This window comes from Thermobia domestica, chromosome 2 (genome assembly GCF_964235325.1).
Source record: "Thermobia domestica chromosome 2, izTheDome1.hap1.1, whole genome shotgun sequence".
NCBI lineage: Eukaryota > Metazoa > Arthropoda > Insecta > Zygentoma > Lepismatidae > Thermobia > Thermobia domestica.
The window spans coordinates 162,744,776-162,771,291 of NC_137455.1; the positions used below are offsets into that span (position 1 = coordinate 162,744,776).

The 26,516-nt window shown below is 33.0% G+C and overlaps 1 protein-coding gene across 7 annotated transcripts in view; it reads left to right on the forward strand.

The window, feature by feature from the left end:
- Positions 1–26,516, forward strand: part of LOC145676909 (anoctamin-10-like) — a 199,170-nt gene that overhangs the window by 95,581 nt on the left and 77,073 nt on the right. For all 7 annotated transcript variants that reach the window (XM_081747688.1, XM_081747679.1, XM_081747696.1 and 4 more), the window contains 6 exons: positions 2,770–3,002; positions 13,749–13,865; positions 15,537–15,643; positions 18,371–18,556; positions 19,043–19,195; positions 25,635–25,764. In XM_081747688.1, the coding sequence (XP_081603814.1) occupies positions 2,770–3,002; positions 13,749–13,865; positions 15,537–15,643; positions 18,371–18,556; positions 19,043–19,195; positions 25,635–25,764 (926 nt within the window). The remainder of the gene's footprint in view (positions 1–2,769; positions 3,003–13,748; positions 13,866–15,536; positions 15,644–18,370; positions 18,557–19,042; positions 19,196–25,634; positions 25,765–26,516) is intronic.

The window sequence follows — 26,516 nt, forward strand, 5'->3', positions numbered from 1 at the left end:
TATCCCTATCTTCATCACTTTACTAAACATATAGCCATTGGGCCATTTGTACCCTCTACGTCGTATGTTAGTGCTACGTTTACGAATGGAACGCTCCGGCAAGCTTAAAAAAAAAAAAAAAAAAAAAAAAACATTCCATCAAAAAGAAAATTTTTCTAATCGCTATCAACGATATCATCAGGTTTCACGTTATATGCTGTCTAGCCTTCAGTTTCCATTGAATGAAGTGGTAACACGTTTCCTCTAAACTCCAGTTTTTCCACTAAATAGTCTCTCTCTCTTCATATGCGACAATAGTACTTCGCGGGCAGGCGACGGGTGTTATCCCTGATAAATATGACGTGAACACGGACTTATTACGTGGTGCACCTATGTTCGCTGACGTCCTTAGTGAATACGTTAATAGTTTTTCCTCTATATAGTAAGTGAAATGTATTGAAAAACGTAAGCTGAATATACGAGGAAACGTGATTAACCTACAAACTATTGACCTTGTGGAATAGTGACTGAGGCAAGATTTCGCTGGTTTTATTTGCCTCGTCTATTCACCTCCGACTGTGTAACTTAGTAATTACTTAAGTTTTGAAATGATTGTATGAATATATATTCAACTCATTTATTTTAATGTAATTATTTTATGTGATTATTTATGAATTTAGGAATATAGCATTAAATACCAAAACGTTTGCCCGAAACGGGAATCGAACTCACTATTTTACAATTAGAAGTCCCGTGCTTTACTACTGATCTAACATGAACACTCCTGTCGAGCTCCTTCTGAAGAAAATGTAACTGAATTTCAAATACATTAACACTAATTTCCGTTGCAAATGCTGTTTTTTTTTTTTTTTTTTTTTTTTTTTTTTTTTTTTTTTTTTTTTTTGTCATTCGAATATGTGCTCACATGTGTACATAGTTTCGAAATACTATATCATTATGTATTTCAATGAATGTTACTTTTTTCTACACTAAAATTTCAACATGTGTTATTACACTTAAAGAAGAAAAACACATCTGCACAATTTTCCCGATTGGGAAAGTTGACTTTGGGTTCGAACCTAACATCTTTTGTGCACTGTTTTCAAAGACACCCGAAGTTGGACCTGGAAATTTTTAGCTCAAAACAGCCATAATCAGGCGCTCATTATTTTTGGAATAAAGTGTACACTTAACAAGTTATATTCACGTTTCTAAGCGCTTTTATGTTTTATTATAAATTTCAAATTGATGCTTTTTATAGAAGTACACTTAGCACTGTTTTATTTTAAAATCCTCTAAAGCATACACTATGTGTATTCGTATTTATCTACAGATCTCTGCCAATAGCCCACTGGACTTTAAAAATTGTGTTTTACGAAGTATTATACGTAAAATGCTGTTTAATGTAGGTATAATAAAGGAAACTACGTGCAGGTTTTGCTCATACCATTCTAAAAGTTAGACATATTTTTCTTTCGTCACACATCTAGTCTAGGCGGAGTGTAACTCGACTCATTTACGTATTAGCACACGCCGCTGATGGCCATCAAAATAATGTTGTTCCGGAACTCATACAATGTTGGTGGTAATGGAAGCACATAAATAATACCTGTTAGAATACTCTGAGAGGAAAAATCACAAACCACACGCTTCACACTGCAATAACGAATGAACATTTTTTCTACATTCTAAACTACAAAACACTTTCTGCTGCAAAGTTTCCACATGACAAATTTTGTTCGTGTGGCATCGGATCCGTGATGAGAAGTCTGCATGCCCAAATATGTGACCATCATCATCTCTGTCTTCCACGTAAAGAAAATCGCACAGTTAATTCACTTACACATGAATATAAACATAAATAAATTAGTATATTACAATTTGCTGTTTTCTTAATTATGCTTAATTATGCCCAATATCTGGAAGCCTTGCTGCTGCTAAATGGAATAAGTATGTAAATAATTCAAGAAATAAGTTTAAGAAGGAATTGAATATTCAGTAGATACATTAAAAATATACTGTACATAATTTAAAAGCTTATAAGGAGCATAGATTGCGAGCAGTAATAATAATCACAATAATTAATCAAAGAAAAAATTCTCAGTAATCATCACAATGGATTACACAATACATTACACAACGTTTTCGGGATTACACAGTCTTCATCTTCAACTTGACTAAGTCTCAAAATGGTTAAAGATTAAACAACAGAAAGCATGGAGAAACGTAAAGAAATAAAAGAAATTTTCATTTACCTTTTATCCCTTCACCTTTTCCACATGCTTTTTATTGTTTATTTTGTAACCTTTTTTCAGACTTATTCATGCTGAAGATGAGGACTATGACCCTTGAAAACGTTCCTAAGTTTGTGTGGTTTATTGTGGTGGGTACAAAGCATTTTTTTTCTTTGTTACTAATGTTACAAATAAGGAGGATTCAATATAATCAAATCTACTAAAAATGATTGTAGAAGAAGGAATAATTAATAACGTATTCTAAATATCAGTCAATATGACCGGCAAATTTTAAAAAATTATGAATATGATTTCGTTTTGTGATTAGCACAAACAAGTGCAATCCACATATTTGTAATTATAGCATTTTAAAATCCTATTAATAATTTTCAACATATCATTTATTTAAATTTTAATTTGTTCTTTTTAATGTAACAACTATATGACTTGCAACCAAACTAGTTCTCTTTTAAGTTTTTTCAGTTGACAAATTCAATAGAATTACTTTGTAATCCATTTATTTTCTTCCTTTCTGTTTCTAATATTTTTATTTCAGATTATATTGGGCAGCTGAAGAATTCAAACTCCCAAAAGAAGTACTTCCTGAATATGGTGGGGGGTTACAAGAATTTCAATTTGACAATGTACATCATTTCGTAGATTCGGATGAACTTTCATTTTTCACAAGTCAGGAAAAGCAATGGTTGATATTGAGTTTATTAAAGTCAATAAAAGCTTATGATGAGGAAACAGTAGGTGGAATAACGCTTCTTGAAGAACAAAAAATAAGTAAGAACATTTGTTATATTATTTCGTTTTCAATTATGTTTAGCTTATAAGTGGTTGTGCATTAAACACATTCCCAAAACATTACATTACTAAACAGAAAAATGTACTTTCGAATCCGTCAATAGTGAAGGGCATCCTACTATATTTTTCCAACTTATTTTGCTGTTTTTGTCATGGATTTAAGTACCAGATATTAATTACTTCTATAAGGGAGTCTGGAATTCTGGAAAGAAGCCTGAAATTATTCCGAAAAGGAAAAGAGGAACATAAATTGATCTACTAAAATCAATACAACCCAAGAGAAATAGTTTGTATTAGACAGCAGAAAAGAAAAACTTCCCTTTTCCCACGATTCTTCCAGACATCAAGTAACTTGAAAATACGAATCACAGATTAAAGCATCATCTTTTGATGCATTTCTTTAATAATAAAAGAAACAGGAAAACATATTAAATGTAGAGCTGGAAATGTAAATAAAACTAGGACTGATGTAATAAGTTTTTGTCACCCCATGTTCTATTTAGGTTATCTTTCTATTCAAAGATGAGTGCTTTGTGCGTATCTAATATGGCTTATTAATTAGGTTTTATGAATGACTTTTATACAGGGTGATTCTTTATAGGGTTTACAACTTCAATCAGTTATAATTCTTTATTGGAACCACATACGTACAGACTTAATTTATATGTCATTATACTGCAAAACACTTGAAGTTTTTGTGACAAATTCATTATGTCATCCTGGACACATCCCAACGAAAGTCGATTTTCTGCCAAACAGTAGCCAACATTTCGGGGGTAACGTCTGCGATAGCTGTTGTGATGCGATGTTTCAGTTGGGAAAAGGTGTACACCTTTTCTTTCACAAACCCTCACAGGAAGAAGTCAAGTGGCGTGTAATCTGGAGACCGTGGCAACCAGGCAATTGGTCCACCACGACCTACCTACTTATCTGGGAAACGCTGATCAAGAAATTCCCTTACGTCTATCAGGTAGTGCGGGGGAGCGCCATCTTATTGCCAGCATAAGCGACCATCGTGGTCATCTTCATCTAACTGTGGAACAAGGAAGTTCTGGAGCAAGATATGTGATGGTTCTTTCAGCAAAGAAGAATGGTCCGTACACCTTTGCTCTGGAAACAGCATAAAACACATTCACTTTGGGGCTGTCACAAACCAGCTCCACGTGCGCATGTGGATTTTCCGTGCCCCGAATACGACAATTGTGTGTGTTGACTCGGCCGGAAAGGTGAAAAGTTGGTTCGTCACTGAATACCAAATTATCAAGAATGACTCATCACTACTAATGCGATCCAACATGGTAACACAGAATTCATGTCGGGTATATTTATCCGCTTCACTCAGTGCTTGAACCAAGGACAGTCTGTATGGCTTCATGGACAAACGTCTACGCAATACACGCCAAAGAGTAGTCTGAGGGATAACAGTGTTTTGTGATGCACGTGGTGTAGATTTTCGAGAACTGCGGACAAAACTCTCCCTAACTGCTTCCACCACATCGCCAGTCACGGGTGAGCGCCCTGGAGCCTTTGAATGTCGCACAGAACAACCTGTTTCAACAAATGTCTGGTGCCATTTGTACACTGTTGGTCTATTGGGTGGTTCCTTGCTGTATTGTGTGCGATTTGTACACTGTTGGTCTGTTGGGTGGTTCCTTGCTGAATTGTGTGCGAAACTTAAGCTGTACAGTCGTTGCTGACTTCGTTTCTTCAAACCAAAACACACATTTAGCTCTTTCCGCACTAGTGAAAGTCTCCATTTTTAACGACTGACCGGTGGCGCCGCGTGTCGTCAACTCCGCAACTATTCACTACGTGAATCAAAGTTGAAGTGTTTTGAAGTATAATGACATATAAACCAAGTCTGTATGTGGTTCCAATAAAGAATTATAACTGATTGAAGTTGTAAACCCTATAAAGAATCACTCTGTATTTTTAATCTATGTTCGATTTCTTCTAATGGTTTGACAGGCTGAATATTACCGTATCTTCATTATTAGAATCTCTTGTTTATTTATCAAACTAGTTCTTATGTATCTGCCCTCCTAACTACCTCTTTTTGTCTGTTAAATAATTTTTAAAGCCTGTTCAAGTTTCTTGTACGTTTATTGTTGGTTTTGATGCAGCTTTTCAATTATTTGAAAGATATGTGATTAAGGATGGCCATTTCCGAAAAAAGAGTTTTTCGGTTTCCGGAAATCACGTTTTCCGTTTTTCTGGAAAATTTTCCGTTTAAGTTTTTCCGGAAAATTTCCGTCTTCCTTTTTACGGAAAATTTTCGTTTCCGTTTTGTCGGAAAATTTTCCGTCTTTCCTTTCTAATTTTCCAGTTTCCGGAAGAATTATATTCCGTTTTCCCTGAAAATGTGGTCTTCCCTAGTATGTAGGAAGTTTTACCTTTTTAAAGAGTTCTGGTATATATTATATACCATGGCGTACTATCGTCTGTGACCGCTTATTTTGTTTCTATAACAGGTATATAACCCGGGATTTTTTTTTATTTTTCAAGTCAAAGATGGACCAAAGAACACCACAGACGCGTTTTGGAACCGGATGCTCAACTTGGCGGCGTCAAGTGGGGCGAAGGGTCTTCGTGACTTTTTTTCTTAAGGCAAATTTCAAAACGTTTCACGCTTTTAGTTTTCAAGATATCAGATTGAAACTTTGCATTAGGATTGTGTATACCTTTGGGTATTTATCATTTTTTTTAGATCTCTACGTGAAACCGAGGCCGGGCCCGAGGGTCACAAGTGTTACGAAGGGGTGATTTTTTTTTCAGAAAAATTCCGTTTTTTCCCGATTTTTCCGGATAAGGTTTATGATACGGACACGTGGTACTATTGGTAAGTACGCTATATCGTGAAGAAAACAAGGTATGAGCCATGATCCTACAATAAATAGTAAGGAAGCAGTAGCTGTTTGAGTGAAAGTCTAAAATTTACCTCAGAAAGTGGAAATCCTTAAAGGGTTAAACTTCTTGCAATCTGAAGCTTTTGTTACATTTCTATACATTGTTGAGAGCTCTTCTTTGTTCTATCAGTCTCTCAAGCATTCCATGTATGCTGTTCCACCGAGTTTTAACTTGCTGCATAAGGGAATGTACTGCCAATCCTAATAACCTTTACTGTTTTTCCAGTTCTGACGTTGCCAACGTACTATATTTAAAGTGGGAAACAATCCGACTAGCAATACTTAACATTTTCTCGATTTTTTCTATTGCAAGACCCTTATTTATAGAGAGTTGTAGAGTCTGAACAAAACAACATATGCTTGCATACGGAAGTTCTCGTACCGCACTTGTGATATTACTAGCATTGTCATAGACAATTGCATGTATTTTATCTGAAATGTTCCACTACTCTGCAATATGTGCTAAGTGCTGAGTTAGGTTTATCCTTGTGTGCCTCACTTCTATTTCAATTATTTGAAGGACTGAACTTATTGAACTTAGATGGAAGCATATAGTGGGCTGTGATTGTAATATAACTTTCCGTAGCATGCGAAGTCCAACTATCTGTTGTCAAAGCAATCGATTCCGCAGCCACACTTCTCCTTAGAAAACAAGGCCTTAATACGGCGAGTCACAGTTTGCCTGGATGGTGACTGGTAATTTGGTTCTATTTCATTCATAAATTCAAGAAACCGAACTGCTTTAACGAAAGGCAAAGGAAGAAGATCCTTTGGTACCATATTACTTATTATACTATCAAGCACCTCTGCTCTTGCAGGAGAACAAGATTTAGAGTCTCCGAGATAAGACAGAATTTTTTTCTGTTTCTTACGTATTACTATGTTCCCTTATTTGTAAAACATTTTTCCTGGAGTCTTTCTGTTGCTTTAGATGCATATGAGCTTGCACCAGGTGAAGCGATAATCTGAGATATAGAGCTAGAAGCACCTAGATTATCATCTACGTTTCTGAAATAAAAATAATAAACGCTTTGATTGCATTACGAGTTGACAATTTAGTAAAAAAAAAACATGAATGTAGAATTATAAGTAAAACTTTCAAATGCATACATAAATATAGATAGCATTGCATAGCAAATGCATACAAAACCATTGATGTATCGATGACTAGATGGAATCGTCCATCAGTTTAAGAGAAATTGCCGGAAAAAGTTATGAAGAAAATTATGTGGAATAGATCATTATATGAATAGCTGGCGCTAGTTTCAAGTAATGCTATATACTATGGTTTGTATAGTCAATAGTACCGGTATTTGGAATTCGTGACGCTTATAGTTGCAAGATGGTAACACTAGAGTACAGTGTAAAATTGAATTACATCAGTAGAGTTGAATTTATCTTACGGGTTTAAAAACCCTATGGCACAGGTCGGGTGTAACTGAGTAATAAGCTTACAGAAAAAAAAAAAAAAAAAAAAGTCGGGACGGTAGGGCGCTCGAATCGCACATCGGCCTTCTGAATGTTAATCCGATGTTCTAACGCCTGAGCTCAGTTGGAATCCGTAGTGTACTCCCGCCCATGAAATGATACAAGACTACTGCGTGTGGATTTTATAGAATCTAGGGCGCCGATTTCTCTGTAACTTTGGGGATCCATTCAGATGCAGAGGCCATATATGAGGGTTTTAAGACAAATTGAATTCAAATTATGCAAAATATTGTATATTTACAAATACAATGTGGTGTCCACATGAACTTTGGGGGGCTGCCCCCGGGCCCCAAGGATCGGTGACCTTGACAGATCACCGTGATCATGATAAGCAATGAAGAAATGGTTGGAATATAAACATACCAGTTGCACTAATAGCACACTGCCAGCTCTCTTTACTGCCAGGGGTCTGCCTTCACGCACACGCATAATCGGGGATTCCCCGAAACACACGCATGATCGGAATTTCCAGGTGCAAACGAATGATCCGCAAGCCCTCACGTAAACAGAAAAAGTAGGTGATTAAGCAAGATTACAAATAGATGTAGCAGGGAGGAATGCTTCGTCGCTGATTTGCTCGACCTTTCCTCTCCTACCCACTGTTAAGTTTGAGTTGCGTTTCTATAGCACTAGATGGTGAAGAGCATTGCCTCATTTACTTATTTTCGTTATTTTTCTGAATGTAAGACGACCAATGTCACTATCCCAAGTAAACATTTTCATTTTCCATAAAATGTTTCGCCTTCCGTTTTTCCGGAAAATTTTCCGTCTTCCGTTTTCAATTTTCCGGTTTACGGAAAAAATATTTTCCGTTTTTCCGGAAAATGTGGCCATCCCTATATGTGACACGGGAAGTTTTAGGGAACAGAGCGTAATCAATCTATGTTTTGTAGTGAGTTTCGATTTTTTTTTTCTATTTGCCATAAGCTTTGACTATTTTTGCATTTTTGCATATTCATTGGCTTTGTCTGTTCTTTCTATCTATCTATGTTGTAATTCTGTTTTAGATCTTTTTCCAATATTGGTAATCTGTATTTAATAATAAAAGGTTGAACCAAGAACTTGCTTTAGTTGAGCAAGAGTGAAGTGAATCCTCTAAATTTAATAATCATCAGCTACAGGTTTCTGGTACACTTTTGTTACAAATATATTGTTTCTCCTATAAATAGTAATATCCAGATAATTCTAAACATTTTTTCTTCTGCTGTGAATTCTTATGCCTATAGTATTTAGTTTTGTAGCAGATACTGTAACTGCGAGTCATTATTATACTAAGACTTTAATCGTACACGGATAAAAAAAAATATTTAATGTTTTTGCCTAAATGTTAGTTTCAAAATGATCTTTATTATATTTCCTGATATTTAAACTATAAGCATCCTGTAGGGTGTTTTTTTTTTTTTTTTTTTTTTTAACATGTACGTTTTGAAGAGAAAATAGTATCTACACACACACATTCTAACACTATCTGAGATTATATTCGAGCTGAGCCATTCTTATGTACAAAAATTAAACAAATGGGGTGAAAATAGAAATATACATTACAGCAATATTTACTGATGCTATTTAATTATATAGTTAAGAGCCAGTGTCTAACAGAACTAATCCAGAACTTAGCAAATTCTAATTCATTTTTAGCTAATAGACTCAGCAGAAAATGACAGTGCAGTTCACCGAATATTCAGCAAGTATTTCAAAATATATTCCACTTGAAAAAATAAATACTGAAACAAAATAACCTAAAATATATTGGTTGTGGAATATGAAATCGAATAATGGTTGATCTACTTGCTTTTTAATTGGATTAATTCTAATTTCATTTATTCGTTTATTGAATGGTAATTATAATAGATATTGCTCAGTATGTGAAATAAGCTTTCGTATGGCACCAGTGCTTTCTCTTGTGCTTAGAAATATTTTTGGTTGTGTTTTAGGTTATATAATATATTGTAAACTTTCATACCTAGAAAATAATATTGTCTGATTTAATCTGATTCAATCTGAACCACAGTACGCTGAAAGTTGTGAAAATAATATTTAAAAAAAAATTTAAAAAAAATATTTAGCTTGTTTTGCAAAATACTATAATGGAGAGAAACATTAGAAGCTACTAAATATAGTTAGAGGAGCAAAGGCCATTACTTTTGCCATTTTTTCTACAGAATGAAAACTCTTTTATCCAAAGTACAATTTATTGTAAAGTAATTTCACACTAAAGTGATATTTTAAGAGCTTAGTTTCTGTTCTAGAAAACTCATATATTTGATTGGTATTCTTGTTTTGCATACTTCTGTAATTTCTAGTGCTTTAATGTGCATGAAAATATATAATCATTTGTTTACAATGGTGTTGATATGTTTAAGAGAATAAAAGTTGCATCTCCAGGAATTCAGACTAGCAGGACATAAACTGGAAACATTTCAAAAATTTCATTCATGCAATGTATAAAATATATTTACCATACATTTTTGAATCCAAGACAACCCTCTCATACCTTTTACAAAGGATTTTTTAAAAATCTACAGCGCATATTGAGTATATTTTCAGAACTGACTATAAAACTACTAAAAGTCAGATCAGATATAGACCTTCTTTAGTCTCCCTCACTGGAAGGGTCCACCGAATCTGAGAACATCAATGGCTAAAGTGATAGACGAGGGAAAGGGAAAACTTAGAGCTTAATGGAAGCTCATGATTTTATTCAATAAAGAAAAACTCCGTATGAAATGTCGCGAAAGCAAGACGACCCCATATTTTGGGGAACGAAATTGCTGCAATAAAGCTCATCTTAACATTCAGAAATATACAATAATTTAAAACTGTTACTATTAATTTGAACAGTTTCAAAATTGAACTTTCCAGTGACCTACATGAAAATAGGATAAACCTCTCTCTCTCTCTCTCTTACGCTATCTGAGCATAAATTATTAAAAAAGTACATTTATCATATGGTTCTCAATTCCGAAATGTTAATCCCTAAATTAGAATAAATTTATTTACACCAGTACTGTCCCTTAACCTTCGTGATTATACTTGGAAACGAGAAAGGCACTATTTCACTTTTTTTTTTTCAACTGAATGAGCAGAGTCTTAAGCTATCTCAGAAATGATATAGAGACACAATTAAATACTAGCGTTTTGAGTATTTCATTTCTGCTTGTTGATGACCAGTCGTTGAGATAATTATTAGCCACTTATTAGAATTATAAATATTTTGGTTGTTGCTGTTAGTTATCTTTATACTGTATCATTTGTAGATACAGTCAATTGTAGCTGTGGCTGAAAGCTTTATATAGTGGTTGTTTGGAATTCCCTAAACTGATAATGAAACACTTCATTTTTATCTGCCCACAAGAGTATCAACGATTTCTTTTTTTTTTTTATTTCTTTTTTCTTTTTCTTTTCTTTTCTTTTCTTTTTTCTTTTTTTTTTGAAATCCGATATTTTTCTTCTACTTTCTTTGAGTATAAAATGCACTCTACAATGACAGCCTTAATTATATTTCGATAATAATAGTAATAAATTACAATTAGCGTTAGTCCATAGGTATCCGAAACGAATACCATATAATCAGAAATATGAAGTTATACAGTGTGTAGGCTAACAGATGTAGCATGTAAAGCACTTTTCAAATGATAAGTTACATGGCCTTGAGCTGGCTGGCTGCTTTCTTCAATCGCAGTTACGCAGTGTTGTCAGTTTGTGGTAAGTGACAGTATATACTGACTTTTCGCACCATTGCGAACGTTGTCAAGTTGTCAATACCACACGCGCTACCTAAAACCATTGTATTACTATATTAATTACTGTCTTTCTAATAGAAAAATGCAAACCGCTTGTTCAACTGGTTATCATGATAAAGACTTTTAAATATAAAACCTTTGTGAACTTCTTTAGAATATACTGTCTCATATAACTGCTAATAGATTTTGATTCAAACTTTTGTTCAGTATCTCTCTTTTATATGAAATCGAATTCGTAATCTATCACAAGATAGTAAACAAAATAATTTACTAGCGCTATTTGGACTGTCTTTGCTTGGAGATACATACGTAAAATGTTTAAACAAACATTTTAATACCTATCATACATTTAATGTAAATAAGGAAAGTAGAAGATTCTATTTCTTTCGAAAACAATTTTGAAACAAATATTTCTTTATCCTGTATGGATAACGTGACTTTTTCTTCGTGTCTCAGGTTTGACTGTTTCGTCATCTATTTTCCCCTCCCTCTTTTCTTTCACTCAATATATGAGTAAATGATTGCTTAACAAACATGTGGGCATCTAAATAGCACCATAAATTATTGCACACTAAACAAACTTGACTGCTTCGAGACGTGGAGGGCTGATACAATTAGGCGGGAACAAGACTTTTTACCTTTACTTGTATATTTGTTCCTCGAATTATTTCTTAGTAAATAAAATTCACATTGTGTTTTCGTGAGGTATAGAAAATGTATTTTAAAAATGGTTGTCAGTTTTTTTAGTGGTTTCAAGAATTATTTTTTTGAGTTTAATTTTTTTAAAAAGGTAAGAAAGTTTCCATCAGAGGAAGAAAAGCAAACATTTAATTCCTAAAACTATAAAAACCGATGCTTCAGAATACAGTATATTTCGTTTGTGTGATTTATCTGTGCTGAAGCAAGGAAGTCCTCTCTAAACCAACGGTTATCTCATAACAAAAAGACTGGGGATAATCCTTTGCACAACACAGAAAAATCACAATAGAAGATTTCATGAAGTAAGGATTGATAAAATTTATAACTTGTTATAATAAATTTAAGACTCAGGCCAATACATCAATAAAATACAAAGCATCATAGACGATGATGATAGCAAGATGAAACAGACAACGAGTTTTTAACAGTTCTAATGGAATAATTAAAAGACAATTAATTTAGTTCCCATCATGGACATTACATATTCTAAATTTTATCGGAATAACATTTTTGACATTCTGAATATGCTGTAAATTTATTTGCTATAACCAGGGGTGCCCACAAGGGGGGGCTATGACGCAAACTGCGTCATTGAAATATTTGGGGGGGTTAAAAATCTATATAAATATGTTTGAGGGGGTGTAAAAATTAATCGAAAAGATTTTTTTTCATGGAAGAACACCTACGGATAGACAATTGAGGGGGGGTGCGTCATGGACATGAGAGGGGGTGGGCACCACTGCTATAACGCTAGGTGGAAAAAGAGCAGGAAGGGAAAGGGGAGTCAACAATCCGACAACGCTGCGCTAAATATTGTGTAGTATTGGCTACTGCTCATGTTCGTTCTCATTTGAAAAGAGCTGTAGAGATCATACTAACACAATTTGAACACAATTATTATGTAAAATTTTCATAAAAAATATGAAACAAAGTTTTAATCATAAGTCATAATAATTTTTGACTTAATTTAATTTTTAAATCTTCTGATAAGATCATTATTTACTTCTCTCAATCTGACTAATTGTTTACAAAATCACTTCTCATGTTTATTCATAATAATGTAGCAATGTCTTTATGTGCCATGTCTGTATATTACAGTTATTAGTTTTCACGTGCCGGAATCTTAATACCTTCTTTGCAAATAAAGGAAAATTTTACTGCCATAATATTAGATACAGGGAAAATATCCACAGTCAAAATCACCATACAGCATTGTTTCAAAACGGTCCCATATACTTAGGTCCAACACTATATAATAACCTCCCTAAAAATATTCAATGAATGAAGTGAATGAATGAATATTCAATGAATGAACATTGAGTCAATGAATGTATTAAAATCAGTTAGAAAGAAGTACCTATTGGACAATTGTTTTTATTCAGTAGATGAATACCTGTCTGCCAAATGCGGCTTGTAGATTGTATAGTGTAATTTTGCCTCACGTAACACCATAGCCTTACTGTTTTTTAGTATGTAATAATTATTTCTTTGTATCTCATTTATTGAAGTGTCCGATTTATACGCTCGTCTTCCTTCGAGCTTCATGTATGACTTATGGATGAAAATAAAATGAAATGAAAATCATTCACTATTTTAAATCTTATAGATATATTTACATATTAATACATAATTATTTGTTTAACATTAGACAAGTAAATTTATATTAGTTAAGTTTTCTTTGTATAATATAGCAAATCGCCTTATAAAGACAAAATAAACTCACAAGCACTTATCTGATTGTCAAAATAATCATTACATACGAAACTAATAATAAAAAACACTCAATGAATGAAACTGCGTCGCTCAAAGTGCCATGTTGAAAAGAATGAATAGCAATAGTGTACACTCAAACGTATTTTATGTGTGATTACTTATCAATTGTTTCACAGTTCCAGTGTGCTTGTCAGGCGGTGTGATTCATCAAATATATCCAATACATGATATTGAAGATATTGAAATTTTGCGAGAAGTTTGGGTTCCAGCATTCCTTCACAATCAACCTCTGGGTGCGTAGTTAAATTTACCTAAGTAATTGATGGAGTCAGCTTGTTGTTCCTTAAACTTATAGCCATTCTAGAGAAAATAGCACTGTTTTCAGAGGCGAGACATTCATATAAACACTTTAAATATTGTGTATAATTTAAAATTACGGAAAGAGGCAAAATATAAGAAGGCCTTGAAGTGAAAATATAGACACATTGCTTTTTCTCTTAGGAGTTTACAATCCAAAGTACCTTCGTTCTGCTGCCATAAATCTTTTCCTGTGCCAATTTACAGATCCCGTTAGCAAGATACTAACGCCATTCGTAGTAGAAATGAGCACAGTGGAAAGAATCGTGTAAGCGATTTTCTTTAGATAGCATTTCTAATAGTGCGTTTTTGTGAAGAGCAGTGTCTAATCTCAAAGAAAAAAAGTAAGAGAGCAGGACGCATGCTCAAGAGCGTCCGAGAACACAGAACTATGGGAGTGGGAAAGCGGAGCAGTTAATAGTGCTGCTTTCTTAAGCCATACTAAAAAATATATTTTAAAACATTAGATAGAAAGAAAATTGTATATTATTTATTATAATAAGGAATACTAAATGATATTTTCTAGTGGAGATCTTTATCTTTATCTTCTCTAATTACTGTATATTATTATTATTATTATTATTATTATTATTATTATTATTATTATTATTATTATTATTATTATTATTATTATTATTATTATTATTATTATTATTATTGTAATTGTAGATGATATTGTCATAAAATACTGCAAATGTCAATGCAGTAATGTAATTTTCGTGTTTTATCCATTGTAACTCTGATTTCAAATTTAAGACAGTGTTTCCAAAGAAGCATAATTTCTAGTTAGTTCTTCCGCTGGCCAATTCATTCATTAAATTCTCACAAATTAATTTCTGGTAATGATCCTGTTCTTTCGCAGTGTCTACAAAATCTGAAAATATGGATTTGTGTTCTTTTGTAACATTCCTCGTTCGTACCCTATATTACAATTACTTTCTCAAAAAATAAAAATAAAATAGTTATCATTGAAATATATTGCTAATACTTAAGAAAGAAACTAGTAAGTAGTAGTGATTGTAGTAAATAGCAGAAGTAGTATAGTTGTAAATATAAGGTGTAAAGTGATAACAATTGAAGTACACGTTAAAACATACAATACCTGACTGTGTTACCGCGTAGTTATTTTGTTCAAATTCAAGGGACTTTCTGTAAAGTGGAAATCTTTCCTCATAAGAAATAAAATACGGTACTGCATAGTTTCGTTAAGTACGAGTCTCACTGAATAATATAATAAAGAACATTATTCTGAGATAGATTATTTAGATTATAAATAATTGTATTACGAAGTCACACATATGTTTTTCAAGCTGTGCATATAAAATAATTAATAAAATACATGATAGTAGTTTTTATATGCAAGATTCGGTTCATTAGCATATTTTTTAGCTTTTGCATATTACCTAGGTAGATACTAAAACTAATTGTCCTTTTACAAAATTAAAGACATTGTTCTGTTGCTCACTTCTAACTGCGATCTTTGCTTCTGTTAGTTATTGTGACAAATGTTTACTGATTTTGGTATTAAGTAGTTTTTCTTAAATATTCGAACATTAAAATTTTCTATTTCTTCATATTGCTGTTCCATAATATTGCATTTTTTCCAGATCTAATACATAAATATTTTGGAGCTCAAATAGCATTGTATTTTGCATGGCTACAGCATTACACACTATTTCTTACTATGCCAGCTGTTATTGGCTTTTTTCTGTGGGTAAGTGTCTTGTATTCCAGATCTTATCCATGCTAAGAATAGATTTGTGATGTAAACAAAACATTTAAATGAATTCGTGAATTAAACCGCCTTATTTCGTGGTTTAAGGTGCTATTTTCACAACAATGTGATTGAGACTTCATATTCATTAACACCATGTAAGATATTATAACGCAATTTTTACGCTTTATTAAGAAATATTTTCTTGAATTACAGTTATTACATTTCATGATCAGAACGAAGAAAGTATTTAGTAAGAAAATCAATCATAGGTCCTGACTGATGCCGATAAATTATTAAGTCTGAAATAAATTAGCAGTGGAAAGAAAGTCAGGAAAAGGAAAGAAATATCTTCATTCCTGATCAGATTAACAACTCCTCTCTAGTGTTGTTCCATAAATAATAACTTACCATATAAAGAAACACCCACTAAAGCAGTTTGTTATCATAAATGACCAGAATATATGTAAGTGTTAAACTATAGATACGATATTAGTGCCATATCGTATAGAAAAGAAACTTTTTACATGCATACCTTTGGAAAAGAATAATATTTTACAAATTATCCCAACTTATAGAAGCACAAATTATAAAATCTGTTAATACCTAACCATTAAAAAAAAGTTTTCTATTACACAACTTATCATCTACTTTTTCTTCAAATCCTTTCCTGCTGTTCTGAAAATTTCTTTTGATTTTTTAGTTCTTGCAGACAAACATTTTGTGTGTGCATCAATGACTTGAGTACAATTTTTATCCAAATTACTTAAATCTTTTTAAATCAAATTATTGGTATATTTTAAGAATATTTCAAACGCTTGTCGTTTAGTTGAAGAAGTAGATTGTTTTCGTTACTTTAGTAGGCAAAATGTAATTCTAGCACAGTTTTAAATATCTAGAGAATTCATAAATAGGAAAATCATATATTTAAGTGCTTTTTCATTATCTTTCTCTATGTTTCTTTCTGTATATAGTTTGTGATGATAAACTGCTTCGTTATTACGGGTCATTAGGTAGTTCCTTTATATCATAATACAATTCTTTGTGTAACAACAGTAATAACTGAAAGTTTTACCAGTATTTAAATTTACTTTTACAGGGTTCCCACATAAAATCGGTACGCTTCACGCACAAGGTTCAAGTAACACCTTAACAGCAACAATGAACTAACTAACAATGAATAGATAATAGTAACGGTAAACAGTTACCTGTTTATAAAAGTTGCTGGAAGTGGTGGCCATGGACATTCAGGCATCGCTGACCTCGTTTGATGACGTTACTAGCAACACTACCTACTACCTGGTAGGGGAGTTTCCTACCAGGATACTTCACTGAAACATTTCTTTACACTCATTGATGGAGCCTTTCTTTATGTAAAATTCCACAATATCAATTCACCTTTCTAATGCAAACTGCCCCATTTCTATCACAAATGTCCATTGTTACCACAAGCACTGATTCAACACATAACAAATTGAAATAACTCAATAATACGAGCTTCTCACAGCAACTGACGCACAAACACACTGCTGCACTTAACTTTCCGGGCCTGCGCAGCATTTCTGCTTTTATCGAAATAATATTGTAAATTGTAGCACAGTTTAGCTGAAAGTTCACATCTTAACGGCACAATACCTTGTGTCTAATTCTAAGAATTCCAACACTTTTTGCACATCTACTAGCTTTAATTGTCAGCTGCCAAATGACGTTAGGCCTGACCCGCTGCGAGTCATATACTCTGAGGTTAGGGAAACTAACACCATCTCGTGCGCAAAAGGTTCAATATTTTCTAGACTATCTGATATGTATATACATCTTATTATAATAATTTCAACCTTTACCACTTTTATTTCTATTCTAGTACAAATATTGGGAAAAAAAAGATGCATCACATATTTAATTATTTTAAATGAAGGATCCAAACACCAGATTTTGTATCTCTAAGCTTAGGGGATTCGGATATATATTATAATAATTGCAACGCCCACTGCTTTTACTTCTCACCTCTCTTCTTCTCTTCTAGGTCTATCAAGAAATGCTAAAATACGTTTTTATTATTTTAAATGAGAAGTTCAAATAACAAATTTCATGTCTATAACCTTAGGAGATTCCGAGATACAAATATCTTATTAAAATGATTGTAAACCCCACTCCTTTTTCTTCCCGTCTGGGTCAAATATCAAAAGTACTGAAACATGTGTCTTATTATTTTACATGAGAAGTCCATGTACCAAATTTCATGTCTCTAACCTTCAGAAATTTGTAGATACGGACATTTTAATTTGAAAATTGCCACCTCTACCCCCTCCACAATTTCATCGAATTTCAAGAAATCCTTTCTTTGTGGTACGTTATATCACAATGCCTACATCGTGTCAAAATTTCAAGTTTGTAGCTTAAGTAGTTTGGTTTGGAAGTTGATCAGTCACTCAAACTTCTTCTTATATATTATGCTTAGTAATATTACTATAACAAATACAAACGCAGTTGCATTTTTATTGTATACTGTATTTTTCATTTACATAAACAAATCCCAAGTATTTTTTCTTTCTTTTTTTCTTCAATTTGCACAAACATATCTAGATTCAAAACAAGTTTATTATGTTCAATTAATTACCTGTGAAGGAAACCGGATTTGTAATCGTAGCGTTGTTTCATAGTTTAATAGTTACTATATTATCTTGAAAACGTATCCGCTATATTTGTTTTGCTTTTTTTCTTATGTAGGGTATATCTTATATTGGAAACAAAAGAATAGCGTGCATTGGACGTGTCCTTTTCTCATTTTGCAATATTATATGGTTGATTGTGTATTTAGAAACATGGAAAAGACGTAGTACAGAACTGACTTTTCATTGGGGCACGTTGCATCAACAAAGTGGATCGCTAGCTGATCCAAGAACCATTTATGCAGTAAGTATTAGATCAAGTATTGAAAAGTTTGTGCCGTGAATTTTTTTTTTATTTTTTCCCTTTCTTGCAAGGTACAAGTCTAAAGTCTGACCGTATAGACTGCACTACATGTGATGAAAATTACATTTCGTTTTAATATTCCCATCACCAGTTACCTGAATTTCTCATGTCATATCACATAATGGTTCATACCATAAAATTAGTTCTCAATTACCTTTCGCACATTCGCTAAATGCTATAAAATGGTACTGCTAATATAAGAGTCAGTTGTAAATTATATATAATTTGTTTTTTAAGGTTGCACTTTTATAATATATACAAATATAAAAAAAATGTATTTCCTGTGCACTACCATTGTTTTTTCTTTCTTTTTTGTTAAAATGAAAGAAACTTCAGACTTTCCTAAATGTATATAGAATATGCTACTATATATTTAGAATAATATTAGAAAGTATAAACAATACAATAAACAAGTTTCTATTACAGGGTTATCTTCAAACAAGTCGTAAAACTGATCTTCCAAAACCTACCTTTATAGAAGAGAAGTGGTATTTATTCTGGTGCTTTGTGTCCTTTCCTATTATTTTCATTTGTTTCGGAATGATTGGCCTTGGCGTGTATCTCTCTTTCCAAATAGAAGTAAGTTGATTTCAAATCATAACGTGTTAGATAATAGTATCGTGTATTAGTAGAATATGAGGTGTAGTATGCAACTTGTCTTCGTTGTTTATTTGAGTTAAATTTTGCACTAAAGAATTAACTATCATGCAACTAGTAAAATGTGTCCATGTTTGGATAAATTTGTAATTGCGCTTGTTATACTAATTTGAATATGCTGACTCCAAAGAAACTATTTGTAAACATACCCGTCCATAAGGTCACTAGAAAACTGACTTAAAGATCAGAATCTTTGAGGTACCGCTTATAGTAAAAGTGTCCACGCTTGAATACATTTCTAATTTATAGTAAATTTATGTAAATTATAACAACACCAATTTAGGGTATTGAGAAAAAGAGAAAAATTTTCAGGTTATATTAGCTTTAGATTCCTCAACTATAAAACACATGATGCGTTTATATTTTTTTAAAAAAAATGAAGTTATTATCCAGGTTTAATCTAACCGAACAAACAAAAAAAAATTCACACATGCGCAACGAATTTATCAAGATTTCAAATTCTTGTTTAGTGGCCAACCGAAAATGAAAGAAGACTCAACGTCGTTAACTTAAATTGGATAAAAAAAAATATGATCAGAATTGTATATGCTTAAATCTATGAGCAGTATTTGAAATTATAGAATCGAATTTATCGTGATTGTTTATTTGTGCCAATCATTAAACAGTTACATTGTAACAAGTATCAGAAGAAACAAAATAATATTTGTTAAATATTTGCCTACATCGCAGCATGTTCAAACCACTTATGAGATTATGTTATTACATTGACTTAATATAAACATTGTATAAATTCTCAAATTTCAATATCTTCAATGATACATATTCGATTCGTGATCACTCAAGAACCAATGGTCCATCCAATCTACTCACTCATTCAACAGAATGACATTATTATTACTAATTAGACGTTCATTATTTATAGCCCTGTCATTCGTTTAAATAATGCGACAACATAAGCCTACGTTACTGCTACTACATTTTCATTGCAATTTAAGATAAGTAAGTAGCATATATTAATTTACTTTTGCTTATGCGTCAATACATGATACATCTTCTACAACAAAAAAAAATCTACTATTAATGAGATGAGATATTTACAAATGATAAAAAAAAGGAAGAAAAAAATTCTACTTCTACTTCTCTACGACAGGGTTTACATATCTCAAGAACGTCATTATCAAAATTATTATCATTTTTTTAATTCCACAATGTCATTAATTCTCATGAGCGATGGATACACATAATGGATTTCAATTTTGTTTAAGAACGACAAATTGAGTGACCATAAATAAGATACGTAAAAAAATGGAATAGCAGTCAGCTATATTCACTTCCGATGAGGCAAATATGTACTAAATTTCATACCGCATTAATGGTACCCAAACACAGAGTATCGCACGAAAGCATATTCAAACAAAATATTTAAAAAAAAAAAGAAACTACAACTTAAGGTTAGCCGAAATCTGCACAGACCGAGTATGTACTCGCATATCATGAGACAACATCAATGGAAAGAGGCACATTTTCTAAATTTTCCTAACTTACCAAATTGAGACATATATATATATATTATACGGTAATATAAAAGGGCACACATTTGACGTTCAAAATACAAGTTGCATAGACGAAATCATTAAAGAAATCACGTTCAAAATATAATTTCCTAACCTATACACGTCACTTAAGAATGCATTACAAAATACTATTAAGGGGCATATTGACATATAAAAGTACTCGCAAAGTAAAGTTTTTACAGACAAGGTATATGTTATCATGAAGCAATACGGAAATTAAAGCCCTAACCTAAGCACTCGAAATATATTCCAGAATAATATATGAAGAGGCACCTCGATAACTAGAGGTTCGCTCAGAGTAAAATTTTGCCATAACATCTACAACTAAAGTATTTAGAGGTGCGTTCAAAACATAGTTTCCCTAACACAAGAAAATTTTTCACAAGACGACACCAAAAGAGACATTATTTAACATTAAGCACACGTTCAAATTAAATCTTACCTAACCTAAACAATCAAAACATGTTATTTTATGGGGCACACGTTCAAAAATGAAATCTTAAAGTGAAATCCTACCTAACCTAAACAACTAAAATATCTTACAGGGAAAACATTAAAGGCACATTAATATCAAGAGGTACGCTCAAAGTAAAGTTCACCATAACATTTACTAACAATTTCCAAGTGCACGTATCAAGCACATCAAATTTAGTGAGTCGATCACATATGCTTATAACATATTTTATGAGTGGAAAAACGTGATGAGTTGTCTAAACGCGTAACGCCTTTTGTCTTAACTACACATATTTATCTCGAAGCACTCCATTCGGTAAATTCGTGATTCTGTTTATAATCGAAAACAAAAGAAAACAAAACAAAGTGGATGTTACCAATTTAGCAGAAGTTCCTACAAAATAGTCCTCTCGGTCCTTGTAATCTGGATCTCTGGCTTCACAGGATAGACTAGGTTGTCAAACCTGTTTATTTAAAACGTTGAAACTGATATCCCCGGGTTACTAGCTCCACGTCCTATAAATATAGGACACTGATTCTGCAAACCGACGAAATTAAATCCAACGACTACACTTCCTGGCCCATTACTTTATATCACTCGTAATGGCGGAAGTAATACTCGATGGCCTTTAGCCAAAATTCGTTACTGATAAATTTTTACTTCAGTCAGGCTCCTCAGTGTCTCTTTTCTTCAAAATAATAATTTAGGGTGTCCCAATTAATACTTTAGACTAGGTTGACTTCCAAATTAATACTTTTGGTTACGAAATTTCTAAATTTTTGAGGAGCTGACCTAGGCCATCGTCTTTATACACTGGAAAACGGCGATTCACTGCGTCATCTTGCTCGCGTCACCAGACCTTAATAAACGTGTTTTCGATATTAAATAATTTGACTATAATTGAAATAGTATTTATAGCCATTACACCTCAGTATCGACACTTAGCCTCCAAAACAAACTAATTTATGTATTGAATTTAATTTTCTGATCCTAGAAATTTTAAATATGATAAAAATCTTTGACTCACCTACACAAGCCAGTTTATTTCCATGACGACCGATCAACTCTAAGAAGTGACCGGTCGCCATCTTTATCGATAGCGATTTAAATGCTCTCTTGTGGGAATAGCCCGAATGATCGCCATGTTACTCGACAAAAGAATATCGTGTAACGCAAGATAAAGTCATACAATAGAGGGGCAGGCTAATATATCCATCAGGTAAAGTAAACTTTGTAAATTAAATTTAAATGTATATTAAACTCGGTTTTCTTTAAGGACAATATATAATAAGAGTGAAATTTTATTACGATGTGTATCTCATATAAAAGAAAATGGAATAAATTTATTCCTTCTGTGCCATTTCTCTTACTAACAACGAATACAAGTTATCATTAAAACGAATCTTCACTAGGGTACAGTATCACAATACGGGAACCAACTTCAACGAAATGTAAACAACCGGTAAACGGGCTGTTACAAAATGGTTATTTTTACATAATATGTGCGCAAGGGGGGAGGGGTAGGTGTCATCCTGTCCACATGACCTCGAACGATCACATATTAAAACCTCGAACTTCCCTTGAGTATGCCATTGAATCCAACTGAACAAATGTATATGAACAAGATGATAACACTACTGCTTTAGCTTCAAATGGTTTCATCTAACTTAAAAAATTCGTTCTTCAGTTTCATTCATATTTATGTAAATGGTTGGAGCTTCATACATATATAAAAAAAAATTAAAAATATATAATCAAGGAAAAGTTTAAAGGTCATGATTTTTTTTAATAGTTCTCTAAAAACTATTTTTTAATGTTCCAAAATATTGTTGGTAATATGTTAGTGCCCATATATGTTCTAGTTAAATTAATTTGTTTATTGGCGCCCAATGACTAGTTCTAATCTCATATAACCAACAATAATTCTTTTCAGTAAGCTTTTAATAAAATCATCTGACTTTTTTAAAGTAAAGAAAACGTTTTAATCATCGAAGAGAGGATGTATTTTTATTTCTGGGTATAATTATTTTCAACAGAATATTTACTGTGAAAATATTCTGATACGGTGGACCTTCGTGAAGTTAAAATCGTTATTTATTAACGTATTTTTCTAACTCGATTTTAGTTGTCTCTTTTTCGGAATCTGGATATCCGGAATTCGATTTTTTCATAATCCGAATTTACCCAAATCTAGATTTTTCGACAGCACTCTTTTAATTTCCACATTAACATAGAGGAAAAAACAACACTCCATTTCGCCTTGATTTTGCTAACTTTTTTTTTTAATATTATTATTACCAGAATTCAAGATTTTGCTTTTTCTTTCGTCCTTTCCGCTTCTATCGTTCTTCGACTGCTTCGATTTTGTCTATTTCGGAACAAAAGCGGTAAATATGTCTCCGTACCAGTGCTTTCACTTCAACCGACTTTTGCACAACAAAGTTACTCACACACGCCGCGTCGCCTTCTCGCAACTACCAGTACTTGCTTCACTAGCTTCAGGCAATGGCGCCCTCTGTTATCCGCATAAGGAAACGGCAACTCAATACCAATGAATACTGTTTCTCCCACAACTCGAGTGCACACTGTAAGCAACGGAAAAGGAAGGTAAGTCCACACACACATTTTTCTATGTTTTACCAGGAATCGAGCTTACTCCACTTACCTTGTTATTGCAAAGGGCCCTTCAATTTAATTAATAATATGTAATTGACAATGGTAACTTTTGTGCAGTGATAAAGTACAGAAAAATCATCGATGTTCACTGTAAAATACTTCTAGTATCAACACCAACACCACTCCATTGTAAAATGTGGTTCGGTATCATCCATATTCTGTCGATTTACAGCAAACCATCTTTTGTGGTTCGTTTATCTTGAATCCTAATGATAATCCGTGGTACAAGTACCGAGATGATAGTGAAGGTGAAAGGATCTCTTGCCTCGGTAGATGCAAAGACTATAAAGAATTACCATTCAAAGCTAATGGATACAGGTTTTGTAGCAGATATTAGGAAACATGGTCGCCCCTCAACATCTAAGACGGAAGAATATGTGCAAGTGTTTCAGAAAATGTTCACACTCGAAATACTCAAAAATCATAACTACAGGCATCTCGCGAAAGTATTTTAATCGGACACATAATCCAAATTGTTCTGAAAAAGGAGTTGAATTTTCGTCTATGGTAACCACATTACTGCCAGAAATCATCGCCGGAAGACTGTGATCACCGGTTGGAGTATGGAAAGATGATGATTCCTTAGTACGAAGACTAGTTCGATCATTTCGGTATATCTTACGGTCAGATGAACCCGCGTTTCATGTTGGCAGACTTGATAACCGGAACAATTGTTATTATTGGGCAGGGGAGAATCCGAGGGTCGTTATTGAAAAAAGCCAACATCGCCCAAAGGTCACAGTGTACTGCAACATGAAATCCATGAAAGTTAAAGGTCCATACGTCATTCAAAACACAATGAATGCGAAACGGTATCTTGTTATGCTTAAATATTATGTTCACGTTGTTGTATTCACATGGAACAAGTAAAATGATTTAATCTTTATCAAGATGGGGTCCCGTCTCATCTCGCACTTTCTGTCCGTGCGTGGCTCGACTCCCATTTTCTAGGACGCTGATTGAGACGTCATGGCCCCTTTGACTGGCCAGCAAGGAGTCCTGACCTAACACCTTGTGTCTTCTTCCTCTGAGGGTGAGCGAGAAAGAAAGTTTATCATACAAAACCAGAAACTCTTGATGAATTGGAGGACCGAACTTGCTAAGTTCTTAGAAATGTACCGCTGGCGTATCTGAAGATGTCTGTTGCAAACATTCCTAATGTGTTTACGAAAACTGGTGGATAATGATGGAGTTTATGTGGAATTTTAGCAATGCATAATAATTTTATCATTGCAAGGAACAAAATGCTTTTTGTTTCATGGAAATTAATTAAATATTTAAAAACTTATAAGCAAGTTTCAACAGGGAGTTAACTCCCGTTCACCCTGTGTAATTACGAATATAATATACATGTTCTTGTTACTTTTTAACCTTTATATTTATATGGATGTTACGTCTACTCAGAATCTCAGAATAGTCTGCTTGAACTTAATTCATCTCAATACAATTGTGTTTTTGGAAGCAATTGTGTGTTTGTACGTATCGTTAGTCTTATTTCTCCAATTTATTGCAAATTCGATTTATCTGCTTTTATGCGTTGACAAATTCTATACCACAATACTCCAATTCTGTAAACTACAATATATGTACACAGAACGCTAAATAAATCAAGTTGATATTCAATGGATACTATCTTCTACAGTATTTAGTAATTCTACTAGAATACCCTATATAACGAACTTTGTATGGCTTTCAGGAATGGGTGAAGTTTGTAGTGGAAGAATGTTACGATCCGCATCTTTTCGTTTGCAAGATCATATTGGCAATATACTTGGAACTATTAAACAACGTATATAGTAAAGTGGCTATTTGGTTAAATAACAAAGGTATTATTTGACTATATTAATTTATAGTAGAAAATATGTATCGTAGTAAGTTATCTTTTCACTTTATTCGCGATAACCTTTCAAAGAGACATGTTAAAAATTGAACTTTTTTCCGCAATATATTGAATGAAATTGCCAACATCATGAATGGCATCTAGTGTTTGAGATCTTCAATAAATTCATATCAAACGGTTTCCTTTCGTTGTCAAACTGTGAATAAAATAAATGTAATTACTTTCAGAATCAGTAACACGATCAATTTAAAATTACAAGCTTGCTTAAAGCATACAAATAGCTGTTTATCAAGGATCAAATTCGATAATTCATCTTTCTGCTAGTTTTTAGTATTACAGTATGTATGTATGTGAAAATACTTCTTGTATACTATTAGTATTTATTTGGGATATCTCTATAACCTTAAATAAGTACCAAATACTAATCAAAGAACAAACTATATATTGTTAATAATAATTTGAGTTATGGTTTCTTCTATTTACCATTGCTTTCATCAGATAGCTAGTAAATTTAGGCATTACAGAGGCTGATAGACGTCCATATAGACGACTTTGAAGTGTTCACTCACGTATGACAGTCCACCCTTCCACCACTGACTGTGTGTTATGTGACGATCAGCACTTTACGCTTGCTCGACAACACATTTTCCACCCAGAAGACTTCTTTGAAAATATAAAGAATATTTTATTCCACTTCTGTTGCGACGCTTTACAGAGGCCGAAAATTGCTCATACTTT